Consider the following 15,924-nt stretch of genomic DNA (forward strand, 5'->3'; position numbering starts at 1 on the left):
ATATCCCTCGAGTTCACAGACCAGGCAGACAAGCCTACTTGGCCAACTCCAGGCTAATGCTAAACTCTTTCTTGAGGAACAAGGTCGATGGCACCTGAGGAACACCCAGGTTTGACCTATGACCTTCACATTCACACACATATGCAACTGCACACAAAAACAGTAGAGTAGATACGGAATGAATGATATGTAAATACAATTTTATGATAAAAACTGAGCATCATAAATTTCCATTAAAGAATATATGTGCAACATTTTTACCCATTGGTGGTGAAAATTGAACTGTGGTGGCATTATAACATACTGGATATTTCTAAAATAATGCTCGAACGGTTTTATTTTGATGTTTCCAGAAATCATCCATCCAAGTGTGCTGAGAAACTCCATATGTTAGGACAGTAGTCAGCAGATATCCTTCTGCATTTAATAGTGTTCCCCTGTGAAAGCGTCTTCCCAGTGTGCCTAGCTGACTGTGGAGATTAACTGCACCAATTACTTTTTAAGTTAGTTATGCATTTTTAAGGTATGAGTACTCTATCTGCATGTTTCCCTGCATACCAGAAGAGGGTATCAGATCCCATTACAGATGGTAGTGAGCCACCATGTGGTTGCTGGGAATTGAACTCAGGTCCTCTGGAAGAGCGATCTTAACCACTGAGCCGTATCTCCAGCCTCTGCACCAATTATTTTTAATTAAAATATAAATATCTCTGATTTTCCATAGTTTTGGACATTTCTCCATTTGTTTACAATATTGAGTATAATTAAAGTGATTTAAAGCAACTTGTATTTTCATTCCAAAATAATAAGCCATTTTCTTGAGACTCATTTCCAGAATGTAACTTTAAATCAAAAGTTATTTACAATAATCAGTTTGGGGATGAAAGCAATGTATGCATTCTCCCTAATTGTATTTCTACTTGGTTTGGAAACTATCACAGAACGCGGCCTCAGCACTCACCAGGAAACCAGTCTTCAGCTGATACCGTGGTGAACTCATTTGCCCAGCTTTCATCCAGAAACTGAAAAATAGCTTGTAATATCGGACATGCTCGGTTCCCCTCTCCTTACCAGTTCCCGTGAGGACAGGGGCTCAGAGGAGCCAAACTTTTAAAAATGAGATGCCTTCATTCTTCAAAGAGACCTCAGATCAAAGGAAAGAGTCATTCAGGTCAAGTTTAAAAATATATTTTCTCCTGTTTACAATTAAAATTCAAAAAAAAAACAAAGCTCAGCATTTTCACTCTTCCCAGGTGTGTAGCTGAGCAGTCCCAGACACAGGCACGGTGGACGCCAGGACCACGCTCTAATTTCAGGACATGGCTGCCATCCCCAAAGTAACCCTGTGCTCCCCAATTTTCCATCTGCATCTCCCCCTGATACTTACTATTCTACTTTCTATTCTGTGGATTTGCCCATTGTCTATGTGCTTTTGATACAAAGATTTCACGGTTCATCCACGTAGCAGCACATATCCGTGTATAATTCCTTATTAAGGCTATATAATATTTCGTTACATGGTATAATATTTTGCTTTTCCATTACTGTATTTTTCCAGGTTTTGCTGTTATGAGTATTCATGTGCAAGTCTACGGTGAAAAACGTGCTTGTAGTTCTCACAATTCTTTATTTTTCAAAACTATATTTGCTACATATAAAGGATTTGAGAATAGTTCAATTCCTATTTTATATCTTTTTATCTTTTAAAGTTAGTTTGTGAGGACCTAGAGAGATCACTCGGTTGCTAAGAGCACTAGCTGCTCTTCCAGAGGACCTGAGTTCACTTCCCAGAACACACATGGTGGCACCTAACTATTTCTAACTCCAGCTCTAGGGGATCAGACACCCTCTTCTGATCTCCTTGGATGATGCATGCACTTGGTACACAAACCTACGCAGCAAAACACCCTGTATGCATAAAGCAAAAATAAAGGAAAAACCTTTTTTACAGAGAGCTTACAAAGTCACGGGTTCCTTCATGCATTTTCATGAGTTCCTCATCCCTCACCCCACCCTGTTCCTCCGTTCTATGTCCCTGCCCCCCATCTTACCCCCTTGCCCCTAGTAGGATATTTTAGTCTCTACGGATATTTATTCAGTATGACAAGCACTAAGAAAAGATTACTATGTCAACAGTCATTGTGGTTGTTTAGAAAAATGTTTTCCTCATGGACAGAATAATGGAAGCTGTTATTCTCAATTGTATTGCACACCGTTGTTATGAGAAATGTATTTGCATTTCACACATGCAGGTTCTAACACAGGACACAGACACCCAACTGTCCATAAGTCTTCTGGAAGGCAGGAGAAGACTGGAGGAGGATTTTGGACACAGAGTTCACCAGTGAGGGTACCTGGGCGCAAGGTCTTCATGAGGTGCTTTTTCAGATGGACCAAGCCCTCAGTCACAGGCCCCTGGTGAGTATCCTCGGTGTGTGTATGTCTTTATGGAATAAGTTCTCCTGCCATTTAGGACCCGTTCTGACTTTTAAATACCAACGTCTTTCCCAAAATGCACCCACATCATGACTGAATGCAAATCTGTGCTTATGATTAAAATCCCTGGGTTTCTGCTATCTTACTAGATTCGAATAGCAAAGCAATAAATGTCCAGAACTTCATGGTCTCTGAAACTAGCGGATGAGGACAAAACACTTTCCTGAATGCAACGGGCAGGCTAATGGCCTCAAGGATGTCTACACCCTAGTTTTTGTTAATATGTTATTCATACGAGGAGAGGAACTCATGGTTGCAAATAGAATTCAGGTGACCTTGAATAGGAGTGGGGGATCTTAGACTGTCTGGGTGGATGCCATGTCATCACAAGGGACTTTTAGATGTGGAAGGAGGAGGGAGTCCAGCATCAGTGAACAAGGTGTCCCAGCAGAAGCAGAGGCCAGAGAGCACCAGCTTTGGAGATGAAAGGGACCATGAGCCAAAGAACACGGGCACTTCTAAAATCTGGGAAAGGTGAGAACCAGACTCTGTGTTCAGGAACACAGGCCCCAGATACCTTGATTTCAATCATGAGACCCTCCAGCTTCTGGTCTTTTAATCAGGGTCACACCCAGACACAACCCTTTGTTATGGTCTGTAGTCTTTCTGTGACTTCAAGAGAAAGGGCTAGAGTGTGGAGAGAGAAGGTTCACTTAGCTCACGATTCCGAGGTGGGAAAGGCTACATAAAACCAAGTCCATGGCCTGGCTCCAGTGCTCCTACCACCACGGGGAGAGGAGGAGAGAGAAGTACGTATAGTATGGACCGGAGCACCAACTCACCACAGATGCTCAAGGACCAAATGAGACAGTGTGCACTGAAGGCTTTGATGTAGAGATGGATGCCCCAGCAGATGCTTGCTTGGCCTTTCTTGACCACATCCTTCCTTTCGGTAAAATGTGTTCACTGTAGCAGCAAAGACCTAGGTGGATTCTGTCTGTGGACCACCTCACGCTTCCCTAATAATTCCACATTATTCTCAGTCAGCCCAAGCTCTTCTCATTCAGGCAGCTTTCCATCTACCTCTCTTTCTTCTTGAATGGGTCCCCTTAAGTGACAACTCAGATACACTGGTTTCGGGTGTGTTCCCAACCCCAGTTGTCTCCTCTAACTCTCCTCCAGCTTTCTGGGGAGTCATTTGAACCTCCTCCTCCTCACTCATCCGTTCATTCAGGCCTCAGTCTCACCCTGAGTGCCCCTGTGGACTCCAGCATTATGGCCTCCAATATATCTACACCAAAGGCCTTTAGTACATCTTCCTTGACTGATAAAAAGAGGAGAGGCAATGATGCCAGCCAGAGAGATGGTTAAATGGACCGTGTCAGATGGTAGGAGTTAGGAGTGAGAACCAGCCTTCTGGAGAGACGGTGACATTGATGGCTGTGTCTGATGGTAGCTGTTAGGAGTGAGAACCAGCCTTCCGAGTTTAGTACTGGTACTCTGCTTAGGTTGTTTCCTATTAAAGCAAACACTCAGTCTGTATTTTTTGCTTTTTCATAGGTCACTAATTTTTATTCTCTCTACCGTACGATATGAATATGGGGTAAGTATATGAATTCATTCTGTACGTGGAAAATTTACTTTGTTGAAAGTATGATTCATTGCATGGGTGTATGATTTATATGTTTTCAGAATATGTTTAAACTAGTCACTCTCTGGGCCTCAGCTTTCGTATCTGTGAAATGGACGTCAAGATAAGACACAGCCTGGGGCCGCTTGGATATTTTTTCAATCAAAATTGTTTATAGAATTGCCTGGGTGTTGGAGAGGTTTTATCTTGTAATAACCACAGCCCTTCCTTACATTTCTTTTTATTTGGAACAGAGAAGAAGTAGTTGGGCCATTTCAAGATCACACCAAGAAATGTACGATTCAGTCTTCAGTCTGAACACTTTTTAGTTGTAGAGAAAGCCCAGTCTGTAGCCAGCCCTTCTGCAGCTCCCTCGAGGAAGAAACTGAATTGTGAACCCAACCTCACAGGTCTCAGGGATGCTTTGTTAAGGCTGTCGGCTATTGGGGATAAAGGTCACAGGAGTGAGATCAAGTCCCTTGTTAATCAGAGACCTTTGCAAAGTAACTGAAATAGAAAAAAAATCTCTACTCTGACTCAAGGAATGAAAAGCCCTTGCTTGGTTCTCTCTAATTCCTTATTCTTTAACCCAGCTAAGACTAATTCCCCTGCTTGTGTTACAGAGACAATGAGATTTGTCCCCTTTGAGTTCATGTGCATTTGAGATTTCCTCAGTGTGATACTTGCATGGGGGCAGGTTTTATTGTTGTTGTTGTTAATCTTATTTGATTTTTCCAAGCTTATTTTTGTGATGCATGCATTTATTTTTTTCTGTTACAAATGTCTGCAGCATTTTAAAATTCATTCCCCTTGCTCCTTATAGCCATGTGAGAGAATGTGATTCCTCAACCAAAGATAGTTCAACCCTGGACACTCCCATCTGCTTATGGTGCAGGGAGATTTTAGAGTCTTTACACAGGAAGCAGCAAGATGATAAACTTGAATTTAAGGGGAGGGTGTGAATTGACACAGTACCTGTGGAAGACGGTTTGCGTCATCTACCAAGATTTTGAATGTACGTTCCTTTGGTGTAAGAATGTACACTCACACACTTCTGGCACGTGCAAAGATGAGTGTGCCAGAATACTCGCTGCAGGGTGGTGTTCAGCATCTGGGAGGGGTATAACCTCATAAACTAGGCATTCACCAGCAGGGAGTGGATGCACACGTACTGATACTGTGTGAGCGGGACCGCGGCGAGGAGCATGTCAGAACGAACTGTGAAAACAGGGATTATGTGAACATGCCCAGGCACTAGGCAACGTGCCACTCGAGGATCAATGAAACAACCCAAATCACCAACAGTGTGGGCGCATGTGGTTGAGTATACTTATTAATGCCTAGACACCAATGGAAAGGGAGGGATCCTCTGAGGGTAGGGAACTTGAAGGCAGGGCATGGAGAGAAAATGCCTCTAATATGTTTTTACACGGTTTGATTGTTTTGGTTTTGTATCTGTATTATTTCCTTATAAAAAAGAAAATGAGCTCAAATACGGGACAGTTAATCTTTGAGAAGTTAATACTTTACTCTCTATACAATCAGCACATGTTTTATGACATCGGAGGTAGAGAAGAGTGGTTTCTCCTGTTTTTTCTTTTGGAGAAAAATAAGTTGGCTTGAGTGTAGGTGTGTTCCCAGTGAGTGTGTGAGTGTAGATGTGTTTCCAGTGAGTGTGTGAGTGTAGGTGTGTTTCCAGTGAGTGTGTGAGTGTAGGTGTGTTTCCAGTGAGTGTGTGAGTGTAGGTGTGTTCCCAGTGAGTGTGTGAGTGTAGGTGTGTTCCCAGTGAGTGTGTGAGTGTAGGTGTGTTCCCAGTGAGTGTGTGAGTGTAGGTGTGTTCCCAGTGAGTGTGTGAGTGTAGGTGTGTTCCCAGTGAGTGTGTGAGTGTAAGTGTGTTCCCAGTGAGTGTGTGAGTGTAGGTGTGTTCCCAGTGAGTGTGTGAGTGTAGATGTGTTCCCAGTGAGTGTGTGAGTGTAGGTGTGTTCCCAGTGAGTGTGTGAGTGTAGGTGTGTTCCCAGTGAGTGTGTGAGTGTAGGTGTGTTCCCAGTGAGTGTGTGAGTGTAGGTGTGTTCCCAGTGAGTGTGTGAGTGTATGTTCCCAGTGAGTGTGTGAGTGTAGGTGTGTTCCCAGTGAGTGTGTGAGTGTATGTTCCCAGTGAGTGTGTGAGTGTAGGTGTGTTCCCAGTGAGTGTGTGTTCCCAGTGAGTGTGTGAGTATAGGTGTGTTCCCAGTGATCTTAAGAGGGTGGGTGTGTTTCCAGTTAGGTTTTTAGTATGGGCATTGTCTTAACTAGGGTTTTCATTGCTGAGAAGAAACACCATGACCAGAGATCAAGTTGGGGGAGGAAAGGGTGTATTTGGCTTACACTTAACATTGCTGTTCGCCACTGGAGGAAACAGGACAGGAACTCAAACAGGGCAGGGTCCTGGAGGCAGGAGCTGATGCAGAAGCCATGGAGGGGAGCTGCTTACTGGCTCGCTTTCCATGACTTGCTCAATCCACCTTCTTATAGAACCCTGGACCAACAGTCCAGGGATAAAACCACGCGCCATAGGCTAGGCCCTCCTGCATTGATCACTAATGGAGAAAATGTGTTACAACTGGATCTCAGTGAGGCATTTCCTCAATGGAGGCTTCTTCCTTGGATGACTCTAGCTTGTGTCAAGTTGACACACAAAAACCAAGTCATTGTGGTTCAGGCTAAAAATGTTTAATTGCCTGTGGTATTGTTCTTGTCCTTTTCAACAGCTTTGCCTGCTCTCTCTCTCTCTCTCTCTCTCTCTCTCTCTCTCTCTCTCTCTCTCTCTCTCTCTCTCTCTCTCTCTCTCTCTCTCAATACAAGTTAGCACGGATGTGTTTGCTGAGTATGGAGGCCAGTAGACAAACTCAGATGCTGCTCTTTTGGCATCACCCAGCTCTATATCTTTTCATTTGGAGACAGGGTCTCTCATTGCCCTGGAACTTGCCAAGTCGCCTAATATGACCGCTTAGTGAGCCCTGGAGAGCTCCTAGTCTCTGCCTCACCAGGGCTGGGATCACAAACCTGTACCACCATATGTGACTTTTCCCCCCATGGGGCCTGAGTGTCACCCTCAGTATCTCCTCACCCAATACAGCATCTTTGTGGAGCGCAGACTCTTCCTTTGCAGGATTCCACACCATTTCACGTGTCAGCGGGTGTCTCTTTCTTAGAATCTGCTAACCTATTTTAAAACGACTTCTGAAATAGAATCCTGCCTCACGTAATCTCAGTGATGCTTGGCCCAAACAAGCAAATATCAAATAAAGACCCTATCGAGGCGTCTAATCTACTGAGTCCACTTTTCATCGTTATTTTGGTATTTCACCCAACACAGCAGTGAATTCTGACCTTGACTGAATCCGAGCATTCAGACTAGCTACTGTGCTTACGTGCTGTTCCAGCCGAGCCTGGGCATTTCATCTCTAACCTTTCGGAATTCTGAACTTGTGCTTTCACAGATAACAACGGTAATTAAAACTCAAGAACCGTAGACTCCTGAAATTTCAAATTCATTCATGTGTGGTTTACACAATATATGTGTTCACACACATGCATGGGTTGGCCAAAGGTCAGCATTAGGTGTATATTTATTTCTATTGCTCTCCGCCATTCATTGAGACAGTTTCTCATTAATCGAGAGTCCACCAGTTTAGACATACTACTTGTCCAGCAGGCCCCAGGGATTCTTCCTGTCTCCACCCCATAAACACAGGGATCACAAGCCTGAACTGCTGTGCCAACCTTGTACATGGATGACGGAAATCTGACCCCAAGTCTTCATGCCCACATGGCAGGCACTTTGCAGATTGGTCTGTCCTTAGCCCCTCAATCCCTCGGATTCTTCAATGCTTTTAATTGACCCATTAGACCTTTGTTCATAATTATGTCTTTTATGTTTGATGCTTAAAGACATTTTCTCTTTGATTCTGTCTGAAATTGTTCCTTTCTGCCCTAGAGTTAGGGTTTCTGTTGCTGTGACAAGACACCATGACCACAGCAACTCTTTTAAAGGAAAACATTTAATTGGGACTGGCTTACAGTTCAGAGATTCAGTCTGTTAGCATCATGGTAAGAAGCATAGCAGCATGGAGGCAGACAACACGCTAGACAGGTAGGTGAGCATTCCATATCTAGTTTGGCAGGCAGCAGGAAAGGAGAGACACTGGGCATGCCTTGATGCATTTGAAACCTCAAAGCCTACCCTGCAGTGGCACACTTCCTCCACAAAGTTCACATCTATTTCAACAAGGCCACATGTCCCAATCCTTTAATATAATGCCACTCCCCATGAGCCCATTTTTATTCAAACCTACAGTGCCCCTTAAAGGAAGTTTGGATTGAGTGATTAAAAAATCAAAACCTTAGCCGGGCGGTGGTGGTGCACGCCTTTAATCCCAGCCCTCGGGAGGCAGAGGCAGGCGGATCTCTGTGAGTTCGAGGCCAGCCTGGTCTACAAGAGCTAGTTCCAGGACAGGCTCTAAAAAAAAAAAAAGCTTCAGAGAAACCCTGTCTCGAAAAACCAAAAAAAAAAAAAAAAATCAAAACCTTTTGAGTAGATCCTTTGTCTTTAATCACCCTCACCCATATTTATGAACTTATACATGTATTTGTGTGTGCTTATGTGTATATTTATATGTAATATGCATAGTAACATGCACACATTACACCTACTTACTGGTCACCAGCACTGTAGCTATTAGCTTAGTGGCTTTCTTTCTTTGTGTGTGTGTGTGTGTGTGTGTGTGTGTGTGTGTGTGTGTGTGTGTGGTGTGTGGATCAAAAGTTTGCGTGGTGCAACCTGGCTATATAGCAACAACCTGTCTCAGAATAAATACATTAATATTTGCTCTTCCTGGATCTAAGGGTGAAAAGCATCCATGGGATTTGCACATGTTGGCCTTGCTCTATCATATACTTACTCTATGACCTGAGTTGAGCGCTGAGGACTGAAATACTGACCGAATGGCTTCCCTTTCCAGAGTGGCAAGAAGTATGGCGGCCCTTGTGGAGGAAGAAACTGCTCTGTCTGCCAGTGCTTTCCTGAAAAGGGATCTCGGGTGAGTGACACAGAAGTCAACACTGACAGTGTGCCTGGATTTCACACCATTCTAAATATTTACATAGGTCCTTAGCACGTGTTGTTAGCCAATGCTGCGTATCTTTTACAGTGAATGTTCTTCACGTTCTTAGAAAGGGTTGTAATTAACTTAGACTATGTATGAAGCTACATGTCTGCACAGCGCACCTCCCCCTGTGTGTTGTACAACTCTAGGGTCATGAATCATCCTACGAAGAAAGGCCTGGGGCGTCTGCCACTCTAGGTCACCCCCTCCAGGGTTTATTGCATATCAGTGTTTTAAAGGCTCTGAGAGGTATGTGAAAGAAAAAAAAAAAACGGTTTAACTTGGTTTCAAGTCATCTTTCTAGACATGCGACCATATTACCTTTTCATGCATAGCAACCTATTGAAACCTAATATCCAAGCTAAGGCGATAGCTATACATTGCTTGCTCCATATTTGCCAGAGACTGGTCTGTGTGCTCAAAATGCCTCCCTTAGCTCACTGACTCCTCACCTTCTGTGCACCAATTGTGCTGTGCCGAAGAAGACTGAGCCAGAGACCAGTTGCTAGCTCAAAGCCACCAGAAGTGTTCTGCAGACAACTGAACTCTTAAGTATTTTGTAAAGCACTGAGTCCATCTTGGCTACTGCCTTTGACATCTCAGGAACTTGTGAACGTTTCTCTGTGCACTGACAGCTGCAGTCAGCAGCTGTGAATTCATGTGTGCTGAGGTTCAGATGAAGCAACTCTTAGCTTCGAAACCCTCTCATTTTTCTGTAGGCTGAAATATCACTCTTTGCACTTTAAACACACATAGTTGTGTGTCAATTAAAAATTAAAAAAAAACTATAAAAATGACCACCATAGGAAGGGTTAAGGTTGGCTGTCTTTCTAAGCTTTAGACCCTTTTGAGGTCAATTCAACGATTTGGATGCCGTAGTCATCAAGCCTTTCAGGCTACTAAAACAAGGGGCTGGAGAGATGGATCAGAGGTTAAGAGCATTGCCTGCTCTTCCAAAGGTCCTGAGTTCCATTCCCAGCAACCACATGGTGGCTCACAACCATCTGCAGGCTTACACACAGACAGAATATTGTATACATAATAAATAAATAAATAAAATTAAAAAAAAACAAATACAATACACTGGGGGGCCTTAATCTGATGTAGATGGGTCTTCTGTTTTGTGTTGATTTCATTGGTTAATAAAGAAACTACCTTGGCCATTTGATAGGCCAGCCCTTAGGTGGGTTCTGTAGACAGAACAGAATGCTGGGAGGAAGAGGGAAGTGAGGCAATCGCCATGCCTCTTCTCTCTGAGTCAGTCGCCATGAAGCCAGCCACCAGGTCAGACATGCTTAATCTTTCCTGGTAAGCCACCACTTTGTGGTGCTACACAGATTATTAGAAATGGGTTAAGCAAGATGTGAAAATTAACCAGTAAGAGACTAGAGCTAATGGGCCAGGCAGTGTTTAAATACAGCTTCCATGTAATTATTTTGGGGCATAAGCTAGCGAGGCAGCCGGGAGCCAGGCTGGACGAAAAGCAGGCCTGCCCACACCTTATCACTACATTAATCAACTTAAATCTTTTTCTCACAGTTCTGGAGGATGAAAAGCCAAGATCAGGGTGTCTACTAGTGAGAGCCTTTTGCCAGCTTGAGGATGGTGTCCTTGTGGGGTAGAGAAGGAGAGAGAGACAGAGACAGAGAGAGAAAGACAGAGAGAGACGGAGAGGAAAAAGAAGAGGAAGAGGAAGAGAAAGAGGAAGAGGAAGAGGAAGAAGAGGAGGAGGAGGAGGAGGAGGAGGAGGAGGAGGAGAACACTCTTCTACTCTTCTCTAGGGTCTTCTCAGAAGGGCTTGATGGTGATGACTAAGTCACCTCCCAGTTACCTCATCTCCTTGATACACTGGAGCTTGGAATTTCAATACATGAACAGGGAGCATAAGCAAACATTCAGTCCAAGCAATGTCCATGTCAATCCCACAAGGATAGGCATGGAACTCAGAAAGTATGCTTGGGAGGTGGCCAGTCTTTAGGGCAAAACATTCTTCCTCCCACCCCAAGGCTCTATTGATGTACCTATGTGTCTTTAGAAACCTCAATCCCCTTAATTATGTGGTTCTTTCCTGGGGACCATTTAGGTTCACCCACCTTTCTGAGGACGCTCGGCAGTTGAGACCTGTTTCGTCATCACAGCTGGGTGGAGGGAACTGCTGGTGTCTAATGGTAGAGGCCAGCAGTATGGCTCAGCTTCTTGTAGTACAGGGTATATTCTACACCAGAGATTGATCCCCCAACACCATCAGTGCACACACAGAGAAGTCCTGCGTTCACTCCACAGCTCAGTGGGATGGGTGTGATTATTTTTGTTTCCATCTGACAGCGTAAGGAACCCAGATCAGAGCCAGCAACTATATCCAGGTGCCTGGCCTCACCTCCAGCACTTGCTTCACAGGTGTGGAAAAGTTATTACATTTAGGTTCCAAAACCTGGGTCTATTTTCACTTCACGAGATCAAGGGGGTCCTTTCTGAGATCAAGCCATTTGTATTTGCTGCCTGGATCCTGCTTCCATTTCTTGAGTGTCCCCATGATCACACGCCAATGATGGCGTACAGAGTGTGCTTTCCAGCCCCACCCCCATCCCCGCCCAGGCTGTCTGTGGATTGCCAGGGTTCCCAAAGCTGAGTTGCATTCTGCTCTGTGTGTGTCCCTGGTAGTGGGTGGCCAAGAGGACTGTGTGTGCAGCTCCAGCAACCTCCGCCTTTCCTGGTGGCTGGAATCTCCCTGTGAGGGCTGCAGGTGGGTGACATTTTCCAGCAGACACTGTGGGAGGGAGATCATGCATCAGTAGGAGGGAATGGAGATGAAGGAATCCAGTCCTTAGCATCCAGCCAAGCTCTCATGCTACAGAGGCAGCTCCAGGTGGACTTCTGAATAATAACAAGTTGACACTGAGTTCCTGGAGCTGGAGGTGTCTCGCTGAGCCTACTCATCTCATTTAGGGATAATCTGGTGTCTCCAAGAAGGAAATTTCTCCTCTCCTGTGGGCTCATTGGGTTGTTTGTTCAAACCCCACACTAGACCTAATTCTTTTTTAAATTGTTTTATTCTTTTATGTATATTCCTTGATAATACATACATATAATAAATTCTGGTCATTTCATTCATCATTATCTTATGCCATCACCTGCCAATCTCTCTCTATCTGTGTGTGTGTGTGTGTGTGTGTGTGTGTGTGTGTGTTTCCCATGAGTAGTTCATTGAATTTAATTAGGGTCACTGTGTGAGCGTGGGTGGAAAGCTATTTGCTGGGATAATGTCATCTCATCAGTGGATGAAGCACTGAAGAAAATGACCTCCATAGAAACCATCAATTGCCATGAATTCCTTAGAGAGGAATAGTCACTTCATGAGCTATTCCCCATCCTTATTCCACAGGTGTTTTTGTTTGTTTTTGTTTTTCTTTGTTTTGTTTCAAGGCTACGTTTTACTGTGTAGCCTGACTGTCCTGGAACTCACTCTGTAGACCAGGCAGACCTTGAACTCACAGAGATTCACTTGCTACTGCCTCCCAAGTCCTGAGATTAAAGGCGTGTCCCGCCACCACCCAACCTTGGTCAACAACTTGTACCAGGCATTTAGGTTTTCATTTCATACCTATTACTTCTAGGGGAGCACTATCCACCCACCTCATTCAGGGCACTAAAGCAATTCTTGACAAGCAAAGCCAGTTTCTTGATAAAAGCCGAGATTAGCTCTTTATCAGACTCTGGAGCTGCGGTGGCCTACCGTGAGGTAAACTGGGGACAGATTGGGGCAGTGGTCCAGAGACCATGGCCCAGCCTCCTCTCTCAGTCAGTTTGAGTATGACTGTGGCTGAACCCCTTTCATAAGATCTTCAACAGGTACTTGTCATGGGTCATGAAAACAGCCTCTTGACTCATAGCACATACCTTAGCGGGACAAGCCGTTGCCTGCTGATTCCCCATTCGGAGTAAGTGGGTTCTGTTGCACCGCTTTGAGCTTATTATGATAGATGACACCTAGTAGGCAGTCTATACTGGTAGACAGCAATCAATAAATTAAAACACACACTTCCACCTGGAGAGAATTCAGGAGCCCATGTTGTGGCCACACCAGCGCACTGTGGATCCATAAGGACTCCTGCTGTTTACAAGTTAACAGTGACTCTCCAAACCCAAACTTCTTATCTCACAAGGGCACTGTTTGAAAATGAGTAAACTCTTACAGCTCAAATCCCTGGAAGCTTCAGGCAAGGCCGCTGGTGAGCATCTTCATAGCAAATCAACTCTGACCACTATGGTTCTAGGACCTCTCCAGGTCAGTGGTGTTCGGGGCAGGAGGTGGGGTACACCCACCTGATTGCTGGCTTGCAGGGTCAAGCTCAACCTAGGAGAAAAAGGTTTGTCTAGAGGGTTAAAGCTGCCCCTTGGGGTGGTGGTATCCATGGTTCTGGGGGTGTAAGATGCACCTGGAGAGCTACTGGGTTGCTCCCCTACATGATCTCTGACTCTTTTCCATCTCCTCTCCAAACTCTCTGTTAATCTCTGTAAAAAGGTAGACTTGGACAGGATTTTTAACTTAGTCTTTGACAGTCTCAGTGGAAGCAGCGCCATGGAGTTAGTGGTCACCTGTGGATAAGGAAGATGAAGTCATGTCCTTACCAACCAGGATGGGAACTTTTATGAGTTCTGGGTTAGTGACTGGGATGGTGATAGTTAGAATTTATCTTTCTGTAGACTGTTTAGAAAACTAGGTGAATGTGTTTTATTATCCGGGGGAGGGAAGTAACGATGAAATCAGCAAAGTTTTGTGATCTTGTGTTTTCGGTACAGGGGGCAAGTGGCTTTAAGCTCAGACTGCCTTCAAGTTTTTAGTTTGAAGCCCAGACCAAATACTAGCGAGTCTCTCTTTCCCTGGGGACTGTAAATCACTGGGTAGGCTCAGTACGGCTTCTTCCTGCACTGCCGCCCACTCATCCCTTATATTTTTATCAGCTTGCATCCTGTGATTCAAAAGGAGAATCTTCTTGGGGAATTTCAATTACTTTTAGTATTTCTCATAGCGTTGTTTACGCACACAGTTCTGACCTCCAGACTCTTTATCGCCCACACGGCTGCATTTAGGACACGAATTTCAGACACAGCCTGTCAAAGGGTGCAGAACAGTCATTTTATGTCTCCGGATTCCCAGTACTCAGTAATGTTGTGTTTTCGCAGAAACGCCGGCCTGAGACAACTAGAGGCTGATAAAGCTAGTCTGCCACCCACTGGCTTTGTCGCTGCTTTCTGGCTATGCTGCAGCCCTTTCTTCCAAGGATTGATTGGCTGTCTCACTTGGTCATCACCTGTGATCTCCTGTGATCAGTGATGTACACGATGCACGTGTCTTTAGGGGACAGCCGGGAACTTGAGGTCAGAAGTCTGGGCCATTCTCACCGATAAACATGAGGAGCTGGGACATGCCTTTGTCTGTCTTGCAAAGGCACAAAATCTAGAATGTTTCTAAACCCTCATGCCCTGTTACTCCGTGTGTCTCCTGGTGGATTCCAGCTGCCAGGCTCGATGTCGTTGGCTTAGCTTGCTCAAGTGTTTATTTCAGAAATGGTAACGTGGTTTTTCAACACCAGAACACTTGCAGAAGCTGAAGGGATATATTTCCAGGTTTGAACATGTTGTGTATAGGGGTTGAGTATTTCTGAGAAGGGTTTTACCAGCCTATAGTTAGCAGAGGGGCTACCCACAGTGTAGTTGGCATCAATACAACAATAGTTGGCGTCTATCTGAAGAACTGATACAGATAACTAAAATCAATCTCGATATGCTGGCAAGTCTCCTTGATACCTAGCATTTATGTCTATGTAAGAAGGAAAAGGAATATTCACTCTCTGCACCGTATAATGTGCCACATGTTTCCCATCATGCCAAGTGTGCATGTGGTTCTAACAAACCAGGACTTCTTCCAGGAGTCAGTTTTAGTGTGATTTGATGGTGGGTTTCAGGGCATCTACTTACGCCAATCGTCTCTTTCAGTGTAGGGATTTCCAGAGGGCTTCAGGTACCCCATGTGGAGTTCAAGTTCTTATTTGGTCACTTTGTTGTGCTGTCTTAACTGCAATCAATAATAATACTTTCCCATTTGTTCAACAAAAAACCATCAAATCCTTGCCAAGCAAGTGTCAAGACAGAGAAGAAAGTCCCGGTGGCTGGGCCATCTCCCAGCCCTTGGTCTCCTTAGACAGATGAAAATCACCTTCCAGCCCCCTTTTCTCATTCCCTGGTCAATGCTATGCACTTTCTGGGTGCTTAACATGCCTCATGCAAGAGAAGAGACAAGAGAGGTACTTGCTTCTCCCTGGGTGCATAAGTTGGTTTCTTGAGCTGGCTTTGCACGGGAGCATGTGGGCAGAGGGCACAGGATGCTGGATGTGCCTTTGTGATCAGACCCTGCTGGAGTTGGAGGGCAGCCAGCCCCAGCATAAAAGAAAAGTCACATTAATACCCGCAGCTTCTGTGACAAATTAGCACATGCTTGGTGGCCTGCTGCAACAGAAGTGTGTTCTTCACTTGAGGCCAGATGTTCAAAGCAAGTGGTTGATGTTGCCAGGCTCCATCTGGAGAATGTGCTGCAACCTCTGTGGTTCTTGAGAGTGTTTAACGTTCCTTCAACCTGGATGCACTGCCCTAGATCCCACCTCTGCCTCTCTTTATGTTGCTTTATTCCCTGTGGTCTGTGTTGAATCTCACCCA

The 15,924-nt window shown here is 44.7% G+C and overlaps 1 protein-coding gene across 1 annotated transcript in view; it reads left to right on the forward strand.

The window, feature by feature from the left end:
* Positions 1–15,924, forward strand: part of Col4a4 (collagen type IV alpha 4 chain) — a 121,775-nt gene that overhangs the window by 13,094 nt on the left and 92,757 nt on the right. Inside the window, exons 2-4 of the mRNA XM_038339472.1 lie at positions 2,253–2,418; positions 3,997–4,039; positions 9,067–9,144. Of these exons, the coding sequence (XP_038195400.1) occupies positions 2,372–2,418; positions 3,997–4,039; positions 9,067–9,144 (168 nt within the window). The 5' untranslated portion in view covers positions 2,253–2,371. The remainder of the gene's footprint in view (positions 1–2,252; positions 2,419–3,996; positions 4,040–9,066; positions 9,145–15,924) is intronic.

This window comes from Arvicola amphibius, chromosome 8, assembly GCF_903992535.2.
Source record: "Arvicola amphibius chromosome 8, mArvAmp1.2, whole genome shotgun sequence".
Lineage (NCBI taxonomy): Eukaryota > Metazoa > Chordata > Mammalia > Rodentia > Cricetidae > Arvicola > Arvicola amphibius.